Source organism: Acromyrmex echinatior, chromosome 7, assembly GCF_024713525.1.
Source record: "Acromyrmex echinatior isolate Ae372 chromosome 7, ASM2471352v2, whole genome shotgun sequence".
NCBI classification, from domain to species: domain Eukaryota; kingdom Metazoa; phylum Arthropoda; class Insecta; order Hymenoptera; family Formicidae; genus Acromyrmex; species Acromyrmex echinatior.
Window position 1 is genome coordinate 4,233,974 of NC_141858.1, and position 20,308 is coordinate 4,254,281.

At 35.7% G+C, this 20,308-nt stretch overlaps 1 protein-coding gene across 2 annotated transcripts in view; it reads right to left on the reverse strand.

Moving 5' to 3' along the window:
* Positions 1-20,308, reverse strand: part of LOC105148824 (uncharacterized) — a 131,663-nt gene that overhangs the window by 37,000 nt on the left and 74,355 nt on the right. For both annotated transcript variants that reach the window (XM_087407521.1, XM_087407520.1), the window contains exons 8-9: positions 3,378-3,680; positions 3,066-3,248 (exon numbers count right to left, since the gene is read on the reverse strand). In XM_087407521.1, the coding sequence (XP_087263647.1) occupies positions 3,066-3,248; positions 3,378-3,680 (486 nt within the window). The remainder of the gene's footprint in view (positions 1-3,065; positions 3,249-3,377; positions 3,681-20,308) is intronic.

The window sequence follows — 20,308 nt, forward strand, 5'->3', positions numbered from 1 at the left end:
CTCATATCATGAAAGGCTAAAATTTACTGTGGACTTTGGCGATGATAACGGTATACATTTCCTAGATGTTAAATTAATGAGACAGGAAGGAAATATCATCTTCGATATTTATAAAAAAACCTACCAATTCTGGGAGATATCTTAATTATTTTTCGAATCATCCGTTAGAACACAAAAGGGGAGTTATTATTGGGCAATTTGATAGAATTCTATTCTTATCCCATCGTAAATTTCATGAAAAAAACATCTCTGAATTAATTCACACGTTTCTAAGTAATGGTTATCCTTTAAAGTTTATATTTTCGACAATAAATAATAGAAACTTTGGAAAACAGAACTAATTTAGATCAAAATCGTCAAGAAATTAATAATGAATGTGACTCTAATGTTACTTCAAAAAAATTTTTCACGATACCATATTTGGGCAAAGTTTCGGAAAAATTTAAAAAACTTTCACATGTGTACGGTTTTAATATAGCTTATAAACCTATGAATAAATTGAATACATTTATTAAGACAGGAAAGGATTCTTTGCCTAAGGATGACCAATGCGGAGTAGTTTATAAAATTAATTGCTTAAACTGTGAATCGTCTTAGGTTGGCCAAACTAAAAGGAAATTAAAAACTCGGATTAAAGAACATAAGGCCGATATAAGAAAATCTTCTTCCGAAATTTCTGCGGTTTCACGTCACCGTATGAATAAGATGCATGAATTAGATTGGGATAATATAAGAATTTTAGATATAGAACAATCTTTAGTGAAAACAAGAATTTCGGAAATGATACATATAAAAAGACAAACAAGTGGTATCAATAAGTAAAGTGACACGGAAGGTTTGCCTGAGGTTTATTTTCCTCTTCTAAAGAAGGATGTCTCTTTCCTTTAATAAACAATTCTAGAACTTTCTAAATTTTTGACTCAGATATATAAATAGTGTAAAATATATGATAGGACAAATAACAACACATAATGTCACGACAAAATTCTAATTGTGTAAAAGAAATACTCGAGATTCATCATTTGGTTTTTTTACTGTAAAACAGGTAATGATTCTATTTCTTTATATTCCGACTAGAAGATTTTAATATATACAATTTTATTTAAATTAGAATTTGGAAATTCTTGTTCTACACTTTTCTTGATATGACAATTGGCGTTGTAACATTACTGTATGAAGCATCTTCACATATAAAAGAACATGTTTATTTAATTACAACTCTCGACTGTTGAATTTAATGTCAACTAGATGTAACTCTGCGTTTTAAGAATATTATTGAATTACTGAAGATGGCCAGATTGTGGCCGAAACGTTTAATGTTTTAATTAATGTAATAATAATTAAATATCACAAACTATAACTTGTGCTGTGGTTTTTATGCTATTATTTTTTATATGTTTTAAAATTGTAAAACTTTCAATAGCTATGAAAACTGTCACTAAAATAATTAATGAAATTAAAGGTGGATATAAGTTCCTTATTCATCGAAAATTTAAATTATTTCTTGCTGAACATAAAGCTGTTTACACAGATGTCCCGCTTCATTGTCCAGTTCGTTGGTTTAGTACTGCAAAAAGTAGCTGCAAAATAGAAATTTTTTTTGCAAAGAAAAGACATTCTCCTTTTCTTGAAACAAATGAACAATTCAAAATATATATCTCTTTTGAAAGATGTCACTTTTCTTACTAAACTCGCTTTTATTAGTGATATAATTTATCAATTTAGACTTCTTAATTTAAAGCTGCAAAGGATGGACCAAAATATTTCCTAATTAGTCACGATTCTTTCCGAAGAAAATTGTAATTATTAAAATCTCACTTAAATGATAATATTTTTTACTTTTTTCCTTCTTGCCAAATTCTTCTCGAAGAACATGACAGTAACTGCAATTTCAAAGAATATTCATTTTCTAGATTCTCTTATAGACGAATTTGATTAGTCGCTTGATTAGTTGCTTCGAGAAACTCAGAACTGAATTAATTCTTTTCCTCTTGCAACGCCAATTGAAAGACAGCAAATTGACTTGCAAGATGAATTATGTGATTTGCAGAACGATATTTCACTTAAAACGGCTAAAGAAACTGATGTCGATTTTTACAAAATATTGAAAGAATCATCACCCCAAGCTTTGTGATTTCGGACTTCGAATTCATTCCATGTTCGGATCTACATATTTATGTGAGACATCCTTTTCGAAAATGAAACTTATAGAAAATGGGAGACGTTCTTCCTTGAGCGATGAATCTTTGCCTCATCTTATACGACTTGCTATGTATGATATGCAAATCGATGTTTCTGATCTCGCCAATAAAAGATTCCGAAAATCAGCATAAGTATTTTTCACTTCGTTTGTGTTTAATTACTTGGTCGTGCAATTCATCATTTTTATTAGTGGACTAGGTCTACTGGGATACCATTTAAAAAAAACGCGTCAACAATAGCTCAAAGGTTACGTGGAAAACTATTGAAAATTCATTGGATGTTCATTGGATATTCGTTTTGAGCGCTTATACGTTGCTTCATTCTGTCTTAATTATATAATGTGTGAAAAAAAGATAGAATGAAGTTTATAGCGTGAGCGCCCAAAGCGAGTGCATATCATGTCTATATGTAGTTTATACGCTCCTAAACGCCGAGCGGCATTTGAACTGCGCACAGGCGAGTGATGAGGGGAATAGCGAGAGGCGGAGTCGAGTTGAAAATCGGTCATGAAGATCGGTGCAAATCTTGCCAAGCTCTGTCTTAGATGATTTGTAATTTGTGTTAGATTTCAAAATGAAATTTTATTCATTATTTTGTATGCCTTGCATTCTAAAATATACTTCATATACATAAATGTATATTTTGATTCTTTATGTTTCTTATATCACATTATAAAATTACAAATAGAAACGACTATTCTTTTCTGAAATCAAAAATATATTGCCTGAAACTTTAAAGTATTTTAAAAATAATGTTTTTTTTTTATTCCTATAATATGAAACAATAATAATATAAGGATAATACTTGAAATATTTACATTTAATAATAATATAATATTTAATATCTACCATTATTTTACTTACTATTAAAAATGGGTCTGTGATTGCTATCAAATCTAATAAAACTTCGCTGGACCAGTGAGTGTCCGAATCGATAAGCCGCTGTAGAAAATGAATTTGCAATGGTGGGATTTATTGTCGGATCGTACCCTTTGTAGTAACCTTTTTTATGAACTTCCAAATCAAAGATTTTCATCACTTGAGGACCTGGAGAACGTTACTAGTGCTTTTATTTTAGAACGCTTTATCAATTTTTATTCTTTATGATGCTGTATTCGAAGATAATATTATCAATAATATCGATAATATTATCTTCGAATACAGAAGTTGTCTTACCAAGAATGATCGGCAGAAATTCTCGATAAGTTATATGTTGGATTACTGCGCCAACGATTCTTCGTGCTTCTTGAAAAAGTTTCTCGTCGCTCCACTGGGAATTCAAGGCTGATAATTCCGTGGCTATCCTGTTGTGCAATCTTAGAAAGACGACGTGCAGGGACATAAGAGCGGGTTGCTCACTTAGACGTCCGTCGCCAGCCCGGAAGCAAATTGTAGACAAAGACCCGCGTTTGCATAAATCCGATTTAGGTTTCAAAAACGATGATCTTCGCGACTGTATTCTTCCGTATTGCAGTAAGCCTAGAGAATCAAAATTTGAGTTGAGAAATAAGGATCCCACTAAACAGTAACATTATTCTTTGGACCCGACTGCCTCCACACACAATTTGATTTATGTTTTATTTAGTATATGGAATGTAGAATCACGTAGAAAAGAAATGACGCTCTGAGAGATTTATTCAAATTTGTAAAAGATCCGTAAATCCTCATATAATTACTTCACGATAATTGAACACTTTCTGCAATCATATTGTTTTTCTCATATTCCCTCGAAATGTGCAGAAAATTGAAATTTGATTTAAAAATAAAATAAAATAAAATATGATTTAAAAATAATAAAATATCTGTTTTAGTTATCCACTATTTGGTATAAAATTTATATGGAGAATATTTTATATTCAATAAATAATGAAAATTTTCTCTTTACATCACAATAAAAAGAACGAAAAAAAACTAAAATTGTATTAACTATATATATATATATATATATATATATATATATATATATATATATATATATAGAACCGGTTTTAAGCCAGAAATCTTTGAGAGCATGGGTGTGTGGAGGGATACGTTGGCGCGGGGGGGACTATCGCGGGACAGGTCCCCGATCGGTGATATCGTTGTTTATATAAACATAAGATCCCGGTTATCCCTGTTTATGTAAACATAAAACCCCGGCCGATGGATTACATAAACATGATGACGATCTGCTATGCGTTTTGTATTTTTTTTGCCGCCACCGTCACTGCCGTTCCGCACTCATCCCAAAATGCGTCGCGGTATTATATGGTAACGCGAACAAAAAAACGCCGATATTTAAAAAAAAATGTAAAAAGATTCTTACTCACTTTCTCTTCTTCCTCTTCCTCCTCCTCCACTCCCTCCCCCCTTCCTCCATTTCATCTTCCCCCTCCTCCCCTAATATGAGAAAATACGACATTAAAAAATTCTGAAAAGATTCATTGAGTTTTATGAGAAAAAAATTAACAATTTTTATCTCTTGTAGTTTTTCTATATAGTTGATAGTATTTGAGCAAAATTATTGGAGACCACTTTTCGACAATTTTTAACAATTAATATCTTGTTGCGAAAATTGCAAAATCATAGAGGACTTTTCCCCTCAGTTTATTCCATTCTGCTCCTATGCGAAAAATTTATTATTATTTTCCAAACACTCTATATACACTCACACAAAAAAACGGGCCACTTAAATTTTAGCACTAATTTTTAATATTTTCAAATAGCAATAAGTTAGTGAAAAAGCATCGTAGCGAGATGTTTAAAAAAGCTTTTTAAAGCTTGAAATCTCTACTTTTCAGTCAGGTACTTCACAAAATAGTCTTACCGATATTTCATGAAGTTACACAAACATAAATGAAGATGTGTCTAACCTCAATATTTTTTACGAAATTTGAGAAGTTCCATGGCACAAATTAAAAATTATGCACAAATATCGTTTACAGCTTTCGAAAGATTGAATCTTTACCTTTAATTTGCTTTTTTGTTGAGCTCTGTAAGATTTTTTTTTACTAAATTATTCAACGTTGAAGCAAATAAAGTCATTTTTACATCAACGTTGAATAATTTGGTGAAAAAATCGTACAGAACTCAACAAAAAAGCAAATTAAAGGTAAAGATTCAGTCTTTCGAAAGATGTAAACGACATTTGGGCATAGTTCTTAATTCGAACCGTAGAACTTCTCAAATTTCATAAAAAATTTTGAGATTAGACACATCTTCATTTATTCGGGCTGACTTTGAAATCGACTCTTGACTTCTCTAGTCAACTTATAGTCGACTTTTAGTCAACTTCGTGTTATTTGGGAATTGAGGACGAGTTGTTTAAGCACATCGTGGATGATATTTTGAACGTCGTGACTAGACGCGCATTTAGAGATTTACTTCAATCGATTCTCCTAAAAGCATTCGACAGGATAATGCTGCGAGATCGGGGAGTGATCGGTTCGAGTCAATAGAATGTGCGAAACGGTGAATTGGTGGGGGCGGGCGGTATGAGCGAATCGGCGCGATCGATGAGAAGAATGATGGTAGGAGTGATGGTAAGGGAAGAGCAGCAGATGATAAGCGTTGCTTTAACTGCGGTTCCCGAGAACATCTTAATGTGAATTATCCAACAAAGATTCTCGGTACTAAATGTTTCGAATGTCGCAGACACATCGCATCAAACTGCTCCAAAAAGGATAATACAGCAGAAAAAAATGTTGCGTCGGTTTCAAATATAAATCGCAAAAGATATACGAAAGATGTACTAGGCGATCGAGTTATTACCGCACTGATAGACATGGAAAGCGATATATCAATAGTGCGAACTAGCGAGTACGCGATGATAGGATCGCCGAGATTACGAACCTTAGCGACAGAGTTTTATGGAGTGGAAGGTTTTCGTGCGTCGGCTTCCCAAGAATTTCGAACGTAGATCATGATCACATTTGTTCGATACTTATTCAGATCGTCCCAGATACTGTTTTACAATACGGATTACTTATCGGCGCGGATTTTCTAAGTACAGTGAAAGTTAATTTTAAACGAGATAATTTCGATTATTCCTATTTACGAACAGATCGTTGACGATGAGACGCGGCCGGAAATATTTGCGATTGACGTACAGAATACAAGCGTGACTGACATGTCGCATGGGCATGCAGGATGTCGAAAACACAGAAATGCTATAATAAACTTGATTGAAAATTATTAGCTAAGTAACACACAAAAAATCGATACAAAATGTCAATTATTTTAAAGGATGACGAAATGATATAGCAACAAGCGAGACGGTTGTCACAGGCCGAGACAGAGACTGTTAATTCTCAGATTAACAAATGGGAAGAGCAAGGTATAGTCTGACCATCGATCTCTGATTTTGTGTCTCCCTAGTCCCCTCTCGATTATTTGTAGATTATCGAACATTAAATAGAAAAATAAGTAAAGATCGCTATCCACTTCTCCTAATCGAGGATTAATTAGAGCAGCTGCAGGATGCAAAGGTCTTTAGCACACTCGACATAAAAAAGATATTTCTCATGTGCGTATGGACGCAGCGAGCGTAAAATATACATCATTTATTTTTTCCGTCATTGGTCAATTCGAGTTTCTTAGGGTCTTTTGTGTAACTCTCCGTCTGTTTTCCAGAGATTCGTCAATGGTTTTTAGAGACTTGGTAAAACAAAAGATTGTATTAATCTATATGGACGATTTAATTGCACTTTCAAAGGAGAGCGACGGATTGATGAAGTTTTAGAGATGGCTAGTCGAGTTGGACTAATCATAAATTGGAAAAAGTGTTGTTTTTTACAACGGAAGGTCGATTTTCTAGGATATGTGATTGAGCGCGGGACGGTGCGACCGTCCGAGCAAAAGATTAAGGCTGTCGCGCGTTTTCCCGAGCCCCGAAATATATGGCAAATGCAATCTTTTTTAAGTCTGAGCGGTTATTTTCGCAAATTTATCGCTGAATATAGTGATTGCGCGCCCATTGTCGAATTTGTTGCGGCCCAACATAGAGTTTTAATGTAACCAAGCGAACCGCATTCGAACGTCTACAGATTATATTGTGTGACTGTTACTCAGTATCGTGTTACTTTGTATCGTGTAGGGGCGGTAATTAAGTTGCACACGGACGTATCTATACATACGGCGATTCTTTTGCAGAGAACCGACGAAAATCGGTTATTCCATCCTGCATATTATGCGAGTGGAAAAACAACTCCGGCTGAGGAGAAGTATACGAGATATGAGTTGGTTCTCGCGATAATTAAAACACTCAAACGTTTTCGTGTTTATTTAGGAATAGACTTTAAAATTGTAACAGACTGCCAAGCATTTACTTTGACAATGTCAAAGAAAGATCTTTGCGTGCGAGTGAGATGACCCGACATTGCTATTAAAAAAATTCCGATATACGATAGAACATAGGCCGGATAGGAATATGATTCACGTAAACGGTTTTAGTAGAAATCCATTGTCTAATAACAAGTGAATGCGATGAGGGGTTGCTAGCGCGACTGAGAAGAGCGCAAAGAGAGGACGGCGAGTTGCAAAAAATTTTCGATGCAATTGAGTGAGGAGAACCAAATAACTACGTGATTATAGATAGAGTCCTGTATCGAAAGACTGATGGCAATTTTTGCGTTGTTGTTCGGAGGATTGTGACAGATAATTAGAAGAGCTCATGAGTGAAGACATTTCGGAATGACTAAGGCAGAGGCATTGTTAAAGAGACTATTGGATTTCTAGTCTACGTGCTAAAGTTGAGAAGGTGGTGAAAAATTGTATTGCTTGGTCTAGCAAAAACATGGAAGGTCCGAATGTTTTTAGAATTCAATTGAAGGATAATGAAGAAGGGCAATGTGCCGCTGGATTTTTCAAATTGATTTTCTAGAATCCCATCAACTAAAAAGAGTTATATTCACATCTTTGTTGTGATGGATGGATTCTCGAAATTCGTTTGGTTGTATACAACTATATATAGATCGACGAGTGCGATGGATGCGATCGAACAATTGAAAAGACAGTCGTTTGTATTCCGGTAATCCGGAAGAGAATCTCGAATAACAGCACTGCATTCACGTCAAAGGAATTCGAGGCTATCGATCGGAGAGCATCGAACATCAGCTGATGCTCTTCGCATACTTCTCGATGTGTATCCGCGCATACGAGATAATCCCGATATTAGAGAGCTTTTTCAGGACGAATTAATTTCTTCGTTCAATAATGATCGTGAAGCAGGTTAAGGAAAGTATAAAGAGGACTCAGAGAGAAAATAAAATAAATTAATAATTGATAAGAAAAGAAAGGAGTCTTCTATTTATCGCGCAGGAGATCTTGTGGTAATTAAACGCAAGCAAAAGAGTCCTAGACTTAAATTCGTGCATAAATACTTCAGTTCTACGAGGTTGTCAAAGCGCAGCCATCATTATGTGATGCGCCGAGTTGGCGAGACTCTCATGAGAGACTCTCTTCAGACATCATTGGCTGCAGATTACATGAAGCCATGGATTGACGACGGCGATGGCACTAAAGATGCGTCGAAGGATGAGGAAGAGGAGAGCGAGCGGTGGAGACAACAACTCAGTCAGAATAGCCGAGTGTAGAATACTTGAATATGTATATGTATGTATCTGGTATCGACTTGAGAGACGGGATAGTTAAAGCTGGTGAAGTTGAACGCCAATTATAAAGCACATTTATTTGTATTTGAGGAATACGGTGACGACCCCGGAAAAAAAAGTCAGTCGTATCCGAGTGAAAAGAGGGAAAAGTCAACGACGCGCCGTGTACTGCGAGATTAGCGAAATTTGTCTATGTCCGAAACCCACGTTTATAATTATTTGTACATCATATAAGTAAATTATACCACAATACATACTTACATACGTACACACATACATACGTACATATATATGTACATACATATGTACATAGGTACGTACATACGTACATTTATACATACGTACATACATATATACATACATACACATATATATATATATATATATATATATATATATATACGTACATACATACGTATACATGTACGTACATACGTACATGCGTGCATACACAGAAAAATGTATATTGTACGCAATATATATTGTAATAATAACTTCTTCCAAGTACTTCAAAAGTTCATATTCGCAAATCTATTATAAGTTTATCACAAACATCCAATTTATGCGAAATATATTCTGAATTCTAGAAAATTTAATATTTCTATCAAGAATATTAAATTAAATAAAAAATTCGATTTATTTAAGAAGAATTCTTCCTTTGCTTGAATTAAATAACATATTTATTTGTAATAAAAAAATTATATTAAAATGCGGTTATATCTTAAGAAAAAAATAATTTTTTTTGTTATTATAACTTTTTATTTTTTCCAATTCGATTTATATTTTTAATGTTTTGCATACTTATATTCTTATTAATTATAATTAATTATTAAAAAATGCATCGCATCGCCAGCAAAATTTTACCCTTAGAATGATGAGTCTAATAAAATTATGCTGAGCTCTCGAAACTCCTTTCTAGTCATCTAACGATGCACTTCAGATTAACAACGATAGGACGCTATAAAAATCTCGCGTGACATTGCAACTAACTATTGCAATGTCAAAGGGCATTACGCCCTTTTTTCGGAGTAAAGGTCCCGCGGAAGCATAGAGCGTCAGTACCAAAATCAAGCTAACCTGGTTCACGTCAGTTCACAAAAAAATTTCAGTTTGTGCAAACCAGAGCCTTGGCGCATCTCAAGTGTTCAATTACGTCGTGTACTCTCTGAGATCATTCAGTCCCATATACACCCACACATAGAGTTACAAATTTTTTTTATATTTAAATCTAGGTCCTTAGTGATAATATTTTTTTCTTTTAACAAATGTAAGTTTATATTATAAATGAAGGTCCTGTTAGCTTCCATTTATTTTAAATCACCACTCGTATTCCGTTCCCTCTAATACCTGAGGTCGCACAAGGTCCAGTCCTGGTCAAAAGGATTAAATTCTTTGACCCAAAAAGTAGGACCAACGTTCGCACTGTCCATCGGAACAGGTGTCATAGCGTCCTTTCGGGACATTGATCCATATTCCGGGACCGAAAAGATGTGTACGACTCACAACTGTTCACCTCTATGCGTATACCTGTGAGATTGAATCTAACCGTCTTTCCATACCCTCTCCATTTTACCTCACTATCTACTTGACAAAATTATCAAGAGTTTGGACATAACTATTAATGGGAGAGTTATTAAAATTTATTAAAATCTATCATTATATAGAATGTGTGTGTTCCTTTTTTCCTTATACAGAAACACGCCGAACAGTCAAGAAAGCATTTTTGGTTTTCGGTCGCTTATAACAAGGACTAATAGAGGAAGCGAGACAGAGAGAGAGAGAGAGAGAGAGAGAGAGAGAGAGAGAGAGAGAGAGAGAGAGAGAGAGAGAGAGAGAGCGGCCGTCTTTTTCGCTCTATTACTCGCTTATGTTTTCAAGTTACTAGTAGAGCGAGAAGGACAGGCGCTCTCTCTCGCTATCTCGCATTATTTTTACAATACACAATAAGTTTATTACAGTTTATTACAGTTTTTTAAGATTTTGGGAAATTTGGGGGGATTATTAATATTTCAGATTGATTGCGTTGAAAGCTGCCATATCGGCACGTAATTATTATTTCTGAAATTAATTCATTTATTTGAATACATATATATATATATATATTAGTTCAACATCTCAACACTCAGACCGTGGCGCTTCGAATTTTAAAGTAATGTTAATAATAAAATAAATATAATATTAATTATTTCAATTTTATTAAAATAATTTCTTCATAAACAAGAAACCATATTATTTACATATGAATATAAATGAAGATAATTATTTTAATTGCACTGTTCTGTCTTTTACATACATTTTATTTAGTAAATTACTGATGCATATATATAAAATAACATATATATATATGTATGTGTATATGTATATATATATATTATATATATATATATACATACATATATATATATATGTATGTATGTGTATATAATACATACATACACACGCGTGTGCGTGCGTGCGTGCGTGCGTGCGTGCGTGCGTGCGTGCGTGAGTGCGTGCGTGCGTACTTCTTCGAAGCTGGTTCACTCGGTGAAGTCCATTGACTGTTTTGACTGTTCCTTCGTTTCAGATATGAAGTAATGAATCCACAGTAATGAATCGACGCAGAAATTCATCTGGATTACGTTGAAATATCTCAGTTTGAAATCGTCATACGGTCGCGCTCATGGTCCATAGTGAGCAAACACGATACCCATCTTGGCGATAGCTTTTTCATACCCAATTATTCGTGCAAAATTGAAATCACTGTGCCATGATTTATGCCTGTAGCCTCAACAAGCTCGCGCACTTTCACTCGTCGATCAGTCAAAACAATATCGTGAACTTTATCGATGATTTCTGGCATAGCAGCCTCAATTGAACGTCTCGAACGAGATGCATCACATGTGGATGTACGAACACGTTTAAATTTACCCAATTGTATACAGTCGCAAACGCTGGTGCAGATGTGCTGTGAACATTATCCAACTCGGCTTTGATTTCTTTTGGCGTTAAACTTTTCATATGTAGATCACTGCACGAAACTCATTTTTTTCTATTTTGCAAAAAATACAAATGTTGTCCGCTTTAATCGTCTACAGAAATGAAACCACGCGATGAATTCCGCTCAAAATTTGACAATAATCAGCTGAAAGATGCTATTTGTTAAAAAGTAATGTGATATGATACACGAGTGCCCTCTGACAGATTTTCTAAGAACTTATTGACTTGCTCTCATATCAACAAAATTGGAGTCAAGTTAAATTCCTCAAAATTTTATGTATCATTCATAAAAAAGATTTGATGTGAACTATTGGCACCAAGTTAAATTCTATGTAATTTGGATATCAAATTAAATAAATAATATTAACTTTAATAATATGTGTTATTCTCATAAAAGATTTGGTATCAAGAACTAGCGTCAAGTTAAATCGTATTTCTTTATACCATGCTAAATTAAATAAATAATGAATATTAATCTAATGTATCATTTGTACAAAAGATTTGATATCAATAATTGTGGCACCAAGTTAAATTCTTCTAAAATAAAAAGTAAAATCCAAGTGATAATATCTTTATTACTTATTTAATCTAAATGAGACTATCTTTAATTTTTATATAATGAAACCGAAGTATACATATATCTTATCGAAGGATCCTTCCTATTCGAATCCAAATAGTTTAAATTCCTCTTAAATGAAATTATTATATCACAATTCATTTAAAGACATTTTCTCTTCCAACTAAAGTAGTGGTTATTTAATTCTCCTTCAAAACATTATACAAAACATTATTGCATTATTATGTTATCTTGCTCAATTTGAGTGTTACCACTAAAAATTAAAAGATTATCCATATAAAATGGAAAAATTTAATTTAAATAGAAAAATTTTCATGTATAAATATTGTACTTGGCTGCTAGATCTCGATATAATAACATAGTAATAAAACATGAATATAATATTTAGAAAAATAAGAAAAATAAGAATGTAATACTCAGAAAAATAACATAAATAAGAAGCATATTAATTAGAAAAATTAGAATTAAAAATATGAATATTTAGGAAAATAAGAAAGATAATACGAATTCTCAATGAGAGTTAATGTATCTAGCGTGTATATATTGTATATGCGATTGAGTTTATAGAGTCGTGTAAATTATGAACGTTGTGAATGCTATTAAGTTTAAGTCTAAGAAAAAAAAATTTAGATTTATAAGACATGCGTTATGAAAAAGAAATGAACAATAAATTTTATTATTATTCAATGTAAAATTCAGTTTAAATTTATTATTACTCTTTTAAATTACATTTATCTTTTATTATTTATTTTTATTAATTATCGTTCTAATTTTAAATCGTTTTTATAGTTTTTCTTATTCAATCTAACAACGCCATGTTTTTACATGTTAAAAATTTTTCTATTTAAATTAAATTTTTTCATTTTATACGGTTAATTCTTTAATATTTTGTGATAACATTTAAATTGAGCAAAGTAACTCAATTTTGTCCATACAATATTAAATGGAGAATATTTAATATTGTGTAGTTTCTTGGAAATATTAACTTTACAATATAAACATGGGGCGATATTCATAGTTCGTTTTTTTTTAAAACTGCATTAAATAATGCCCTAAGATGCTAATTTAGATTGGATTGACTTATGACATTTTAAGACTGTACTTAAGACAGTTTTAAGTACAATATAACTCGATGTAGTCGACCGCGTTAATCACCGCACCGCTCAGAACACAATTAGTAGCATATCTATGTATATTCTAAGCCATGGGGCAAGCTGCGGGGTGAGGGGCCGGGGGGAAAATTGGGCGAGAGGGATATTGTGGTGCAGGGGGGCAGCCAATGAGCGAGCTGCTTTGGCCTCCCACCACCTCTAGTAGTTTTCCTCCCCGGCCCTCGACCCCCCGGGCGCATGTGTGTGTGAGTTGGTGACGTCACGGCGTGACGCGTCGCGACGACGATCTGGCGAGCTCGAGAGCGGGCGAGCGACTGAGGGAGTTGGCGCGTTTTTTCTTCCCGCGTGCGCGCTGTCGCTCTCGCTCGCACCAACGTTTATTTGCGACCGAGGGTGTTCGCAAATATATATGTTTCTTCCCGCGTGCGCTGTCGCTCTCGCTCGCACCAAGTCGCTTTCGCTCGCACCAACGTTTCGTTTGTCGCTCTCGCTCGCACCAACGATTTCGTTGCGTTCGATCGTTGTTAGTTTAATAGTAATAAAAAAAGGATAGCGAAATAATAATAATCCATTATTTTTCCGTTTCGCAGTTTTATGTATGTTTCTTCCAGCGTGCGCCTTTGTCGCTCTCGCTCGCATCAACGTTTCGTTCGTCGCTCTCGCTCGCACCAACGTTTCGTTTGTCGCGTTCGATCGCTGTTAGTTTAATAATAAAAAAAAGATAAACGGAACAATAAATAATATTTTCTCTTCCACAGTTACACCGCGTCCTTAAGGATACGATAAGAATCCATTTTATGCAGTTTTATAAATAGTTTCTTTGTCTAATACCACATGCATTCTCTTTCGAGCCCTTAAAGATTTTCCGTTATGCAGTTTTGCGCAGTTCTGTCATCTTGATAGATACCACAAAGATGCGATAAGACATTATTGCATCCTCTTTCAGGATGCGTTCTCTCTCGTATGACGTTGTTTCACTCTTCATAAGGGTATCTATTTTTATGCAGTTTTTTGCATCCTCGATAGAAACCACATCCGTCAACATGTCCGATGGACAATAGTATATAAATGCGTATGGGCGAGGCTTTTTTTCGTCATACATATATTTTGGTTTCGAATGTATTAATATTATTTGTGTACTACTACGATGGAGTCTCGAAGTAAAGAGGTCGAGGAGCTACCGACGAGATCCACTGAGAAATCGTTTGAACAACTATTAGATGAGGAAGAGGAAGAGGAAAATGTGTTCGATGAAACGTTTATGGGTTCTATAATCAATTTAATACATCAGACGTGGATTACGAATACGTTTGTAAAAAATCTGCGAATGATGATTGGATGTATACAGACCTATATGGTACATCAGCGAAAGATAGATCCGAATACGATACGTATGAGAGAGGCAAAGACGATGAAAGATGCATTAATGTCATTTTTGAACGTATTGAAAACGAGAGGTTTGCTGAATTCTACGTATTCTTTGGAAGAGCTGGATCGTATCCTCTCTACCTCCGAGAGCAAAGTGTTGCATCATTTGTTTATGGAAAATTTCATGAGAAATACATACTTCGAATGGTTACACGATTTGAAGGAATACGTTAGATGTCACATGGCGACACTTATCGATGTGCCGAACATCGATCGTAAGATTTTTGCATCGTCAGGAGAATCGACATCTGGAGGTATGGACGCGCTTTTTGCTTCAATCTCGAAACAGCAAAACGATGGAATATCCCAATACATGACAAAATTGGAACATGGTCACACCGTGAGCACTCCGGAAGGACAGACTGGACATCAGTTGATTCGCGTAGATTTGTATGACATTCATGATATTAAGAATAAGAAAAAACGTCAATGGTGGAAATATGCAAAAATGAGAACACAATTTGTGACATCTTCCCCTAGAGATCGTAAGCAGCAAGTGGTGAATCGGCTTTTGGAATGGGTAGCTGACGATCTGAGGAAAGTACTATCGCTAATGAAGAAAAAGAAAAACGTATTGTAAAAAAATATATAGGAGAGAGGAAACGACGCATACGATAATCACATATTATCTACTACTTACGCATATCCTACATAGCTATGTCACTTTTACGTATGATTGTTTCCTTCACACCGAGAGAACGCAGGACATGATAAAAGAGAGATGCACCGCGCGATTGCCACATTGGCGTGGTTTAATCGTATGTAGTGACATATATATATCGAAGTCATGGTGCCGACATTCGTCGATTTACAAGGTACAGTTCGTGTTTCTGGTTTATTTTTATTACAAAACGTGTGTATTATATGTATCATACGTGGTTTTTTTGTTAAAGGGGAGAGGGGGGGGGGGGGGGTGGGGGGGGGGGGGGGGGGGGGGGGGGGGGGGGGGGGGGGGGGGGGGGGGGGGGGGGAGGGACGAACGAAACGTTGGTGCGAGCGAGAGCGACGAACGAAACGTTGGTGCGAGCGAGAGCGACTTGGTGCGAGCGAGAGCGACGGTAAAAAAAATGGGGATTCTTACCGTATCTTTAAGGAGGTAAGATTACATTATTATATTATATTTACAGCGAGTGAGAAACTCGTTTGGTGCGAGCGAGAGCGACAGCGTACACGGGAAGAAACATACATAAAACTGCAAAACGAAAAAATAATGGATTTTTATTATTATTCCGCTATCCTTTTTTATTACTATTAAACTAACAACGATCGAACGCAATGAAAAACGTTGGTGCGAGCGAGACCGCGAACACCCTCGGTCGCAAATAAACGTTGGTGCGAGCGAGAGCGACGGTAAAAATGGGATTCTTATCGTATCTTTAAGGAGGTAAGATTACATTATTATATTATATTTACAGCGAGTGAGAAACCCGTTGGTGCGAGCGAGAGCGACAGCGCGCACGCGGGAAGAAAAAACGCGCCAACTCCCTCAGTCGCTCGCCCGCTCTCGAGCTCGCCGGATCGTCGTCGTCGTCGCGACGCGTCACGCCGTGACGTCACCAGCTCACACACACATGCGCCCGTGGGGACGGGGGCCGGGGAGGAAAACTACGAGAGGTGGTGGGAGGCCAAAGCAGCTCGCTCATTGGCTGTCCTCCCGCACCACAATACCCCTCTCGCCCAATTTTCCCCCCGGCCCCTCACCCCGCTGCTTGCCCCATGGCTTAGAATATACATAGATATGCTACTACAATTCTCGAGCACGGTGTCAATCTCTCGCTAGACGATTTGTCACTCGCGTACACATCACTCACTCGTCACTCGCGTACTCGCCACCAACGTATACAAAACGTTGCTTCAATTGCGTTTTTACATCCGCGAATCGCGCGATCCACTCCACTATCATCCTATGAATTGTCTGTGTCCAACGCTTGGCACGACAAAGTTTTTCAAGCGTTTCTCGATGTACTTATCTCATCCATACTCCATCAGAGCAGTGACCTGGCTGCTTCAGCAATTGACGTTTGCTCGTGATTTTTCATGTCTTTTTTTTCTTTTTAGATCACGCTGCATTCTTACACGGAGCATCTGCATGTAACTTATCCACATGCGTTGCACTGCCACAATATATTTGAATTGTCATAGTATTCCAGTCTTAACATCATGTCTCTAGGCGAAGATATACTCTTCACAATTAAGATATTGATCATCACAATTAATCAAGAAATTTTTTCACAATTAATCAAGAAAGTTTTTTAGAGAAGGATTTTTTTCTACGCAATCGTATGTCGGCGTTAATTTCGATATTCTTGAACACTATGTCGGCTACATTCTCGACATTCGCACGATAGTGCCATACTTTTCTTATTACTCTTATTGCGATCGATTCAGTCGTCTTTCAGGACGTCAGTTGTGCTACTGAGCGCTTATAACCTATTATATATTTTATTTACGATTTCTTTGTCCCTTTGTCTGCTTCCTATTGGGTCACTTTCTTTACAATTAGATAAGGCATCGCGAGCGGTTCTATTTCATACTTCCACTTCTCATTGGTAACACTCTGTTTTTATAAACAGCAACCGACGCTTCACTCATCACATGTAATCGATCTCTTCCCAGAAAAAAAAATGGTTATCGGCGCTTTTTCGCAGAAAGAACTGTAAGAACGCAGTATCGATTTCATACTTTTCACTGGAGTATCACTTTCATTTTAAAACTGCAGAAGTGTTACATTTTGTTTATCAACCAAAACATCGGCGTTTCTCTCACGACATGTCACCAATCTGACAATGTATATAGACAGTGTATAAAGCTTTTTTCATTCAATTGTAAGTTTCAGTTACGAGCAATAAGACATGGAGCGAGCAAAAGAATGTATACATCGAAAATCGATCAAGCGCAAGGAGTCCCTTGTCATTATGTCCATTATTGAGGGAAAAAGCGAGATAATGAGAATGTCCTGAGGAAAAATATCAAAGTCACCAACGTATTCGTCATCAATGCCATCAAAATATAAGCCATAAGATATCGTGTTCACAGTGAATAGTGCTAATGCATTTTATTCGCCGCGGAAAAAAGTGAATAATGATAAAAAAGCTTTTTTGTTCTTTTTTTCCAGAAAGTGCTGTCAGCGATATCTTTAATGGACATCAGCTTATCGATTGCAAGTTATTAGCTTTAGTTTTTAGTACATACAAAAAAACCAATATAAAAAATGTGAAACCAATATCAAAATTTTCGTTTGCATCACTATATATGTACTTTCTTTACTTCCCATTCGTCTTATCCTTTACCTCGACGTGCTACTAAAAAACAATGTAAACGTCATAAAAAAATATATATCGTAATTTTATTCTATTCATTCATTTTTTTTCTATCTTTCCTTCGATATCACATTACACACTCCGATATCATTGCATTCCATCTTTTTCTAACATGCGAGCTCTTGTTATCTACGCATTTTTTGTGGTGTCTAGAGTTCTGTACGTTTATAGTCTGCAAATATTTATACTCGCCTGTAAATGTATCCTAGGCAGCCTTGCTATAACGAAGGATGCTTCTCAGCATCAATCTTTGTCAAGTCTTGTCCGCGCAAAATTGTCTTATCTTGTGTGAAGCTGTTGTGTTTTGAGCAAAAAGAAAAAAATAAAATTTTTTGAGCCAAACCTGTTAAAAAAGGAAATTGTTACTAGTGATGTAGAAGTGCAGGAGAACGATTCGATCGAAGAGGCTGAAGAGATCGAGGAGAAGGAGATCGAAGAGGAGGAGGAAGAGAAGGAAGAGAACGCTTTTACCAGAAGAAAGCACCTCTGCTGGAGAAATCCAGGAGGGCTCCCCAAATTTGAATGACCCTGAGGAAATTCCCCAATTCATGCTTGACTTTTTTGATATGATTAATAAATTAGACTTAGGTGTCTCCCTCCTTAGCTGTCTGACGATCGGAAAGAAGGAGGAGATAGAGGAGAAATAGGAATTTGTTTTAGCGGAGGAGAAGAGAAGGAGGAGGAGGAAAAAAGAAAGAGGAGGAGGAGAAGAAGGAGAAAGAGGAAGAGAAAAAGGAGAAGGAAAAAGAGGAGGAGGAAGAAAAGAAGAAGGAGGAGGAAGAGGTGAGTAAGAATCTTTTTATATTTTCTCTTAAAAAAAAAATATCGGCACTTTTTTATTCGCTTTATCATACTATAACGCATTTTGGGATGGGTGCAGGGCGGCGGCGGTGGTGGTGGCGGCGGCGGCGGTAGTAAAAAAAATACGGAATAACGGAACACATAGTGGAACGTTATCACATGTACCATGTTTATGTAATCCATTATCTAGGATCCTATGTTTACATAAACAGTAATATCCGGAGTCCTATGTTTATGTAAACAGCAATATCGGGATCTTTTCCGCGCTAATTCCCTGCGCCTACCCCCCCCCCCTCTCCCCGCATACTTGCGGGGAACCTCAGAACTCTAGCTTAAAACCGGCTATATACTCCTACTGGCGTTTATTCAATTTATGACTTATATGCGGATATACAGATTTTTCGATTTTTACCTAAAAATAACAATTCACTATAACTTTGAATGACACCCTCAGAAATATTCCTTTTCTATATTCCAAATACTAAAAAAACACTACATGAGTTAAATACTATATACAGGATGCGCCAGCTAAATCCGATCGGAATTAAATTTGAATTTTTTTGTTACAAATGACTTTAGCACACTGCAAAAAATATTCAGTGCTTTAGATCGGAAATAACCGTTCTAGTGCTTTCTCTGATCAATTTCGATCGGATTCAGGATTATTCAATGAAGTGATGAACACTTTTATCCGTTGAAATGTAATTTTCGATTACATGTGAACGTAATATGAAACGTCATATGCCTACCAGTTAAAATTTCGTCAGATAAATCTAACCTGATCAGACATTAGACTTGAACGGATAAAAAGAGAATATTTTATCCAATCAAGTTTGATATTTGATCACATATGCTGTATCCGATCCGATGAAATATCCCATGAAAAAATAACCAATTAATTGGAAGGCGTCCACAGAATAGTCGGTCACGTGATCAGCGACTATTTCCATAGGCTCTCTAGGCTAGCATTACCACAATATGTATTTGTGGCATTGCTGATGATGTTGAGATCATCAAGCGAGCACGTATCTCTAGCGCGAATTTGATTTTTATTGCACATTCTTTCTTATTCTTTGCCGTCTTCTTGGTTTATTCTTATTTTTAACCGTATAAACTGTAATGTCTCTATCGAAAAGAAATATATGACGACGAAATTTTTCATGGTATTAAAATCCAGGATATAAAAACAGTGACTTTTTATCTCATTTTCATTAAATATTGTTTTAATGTTTAATCAATGTTTTCTGTTTTTCATTATTATGATTATGGAAAAACACGATCTATCGGATAATTTGGTCAG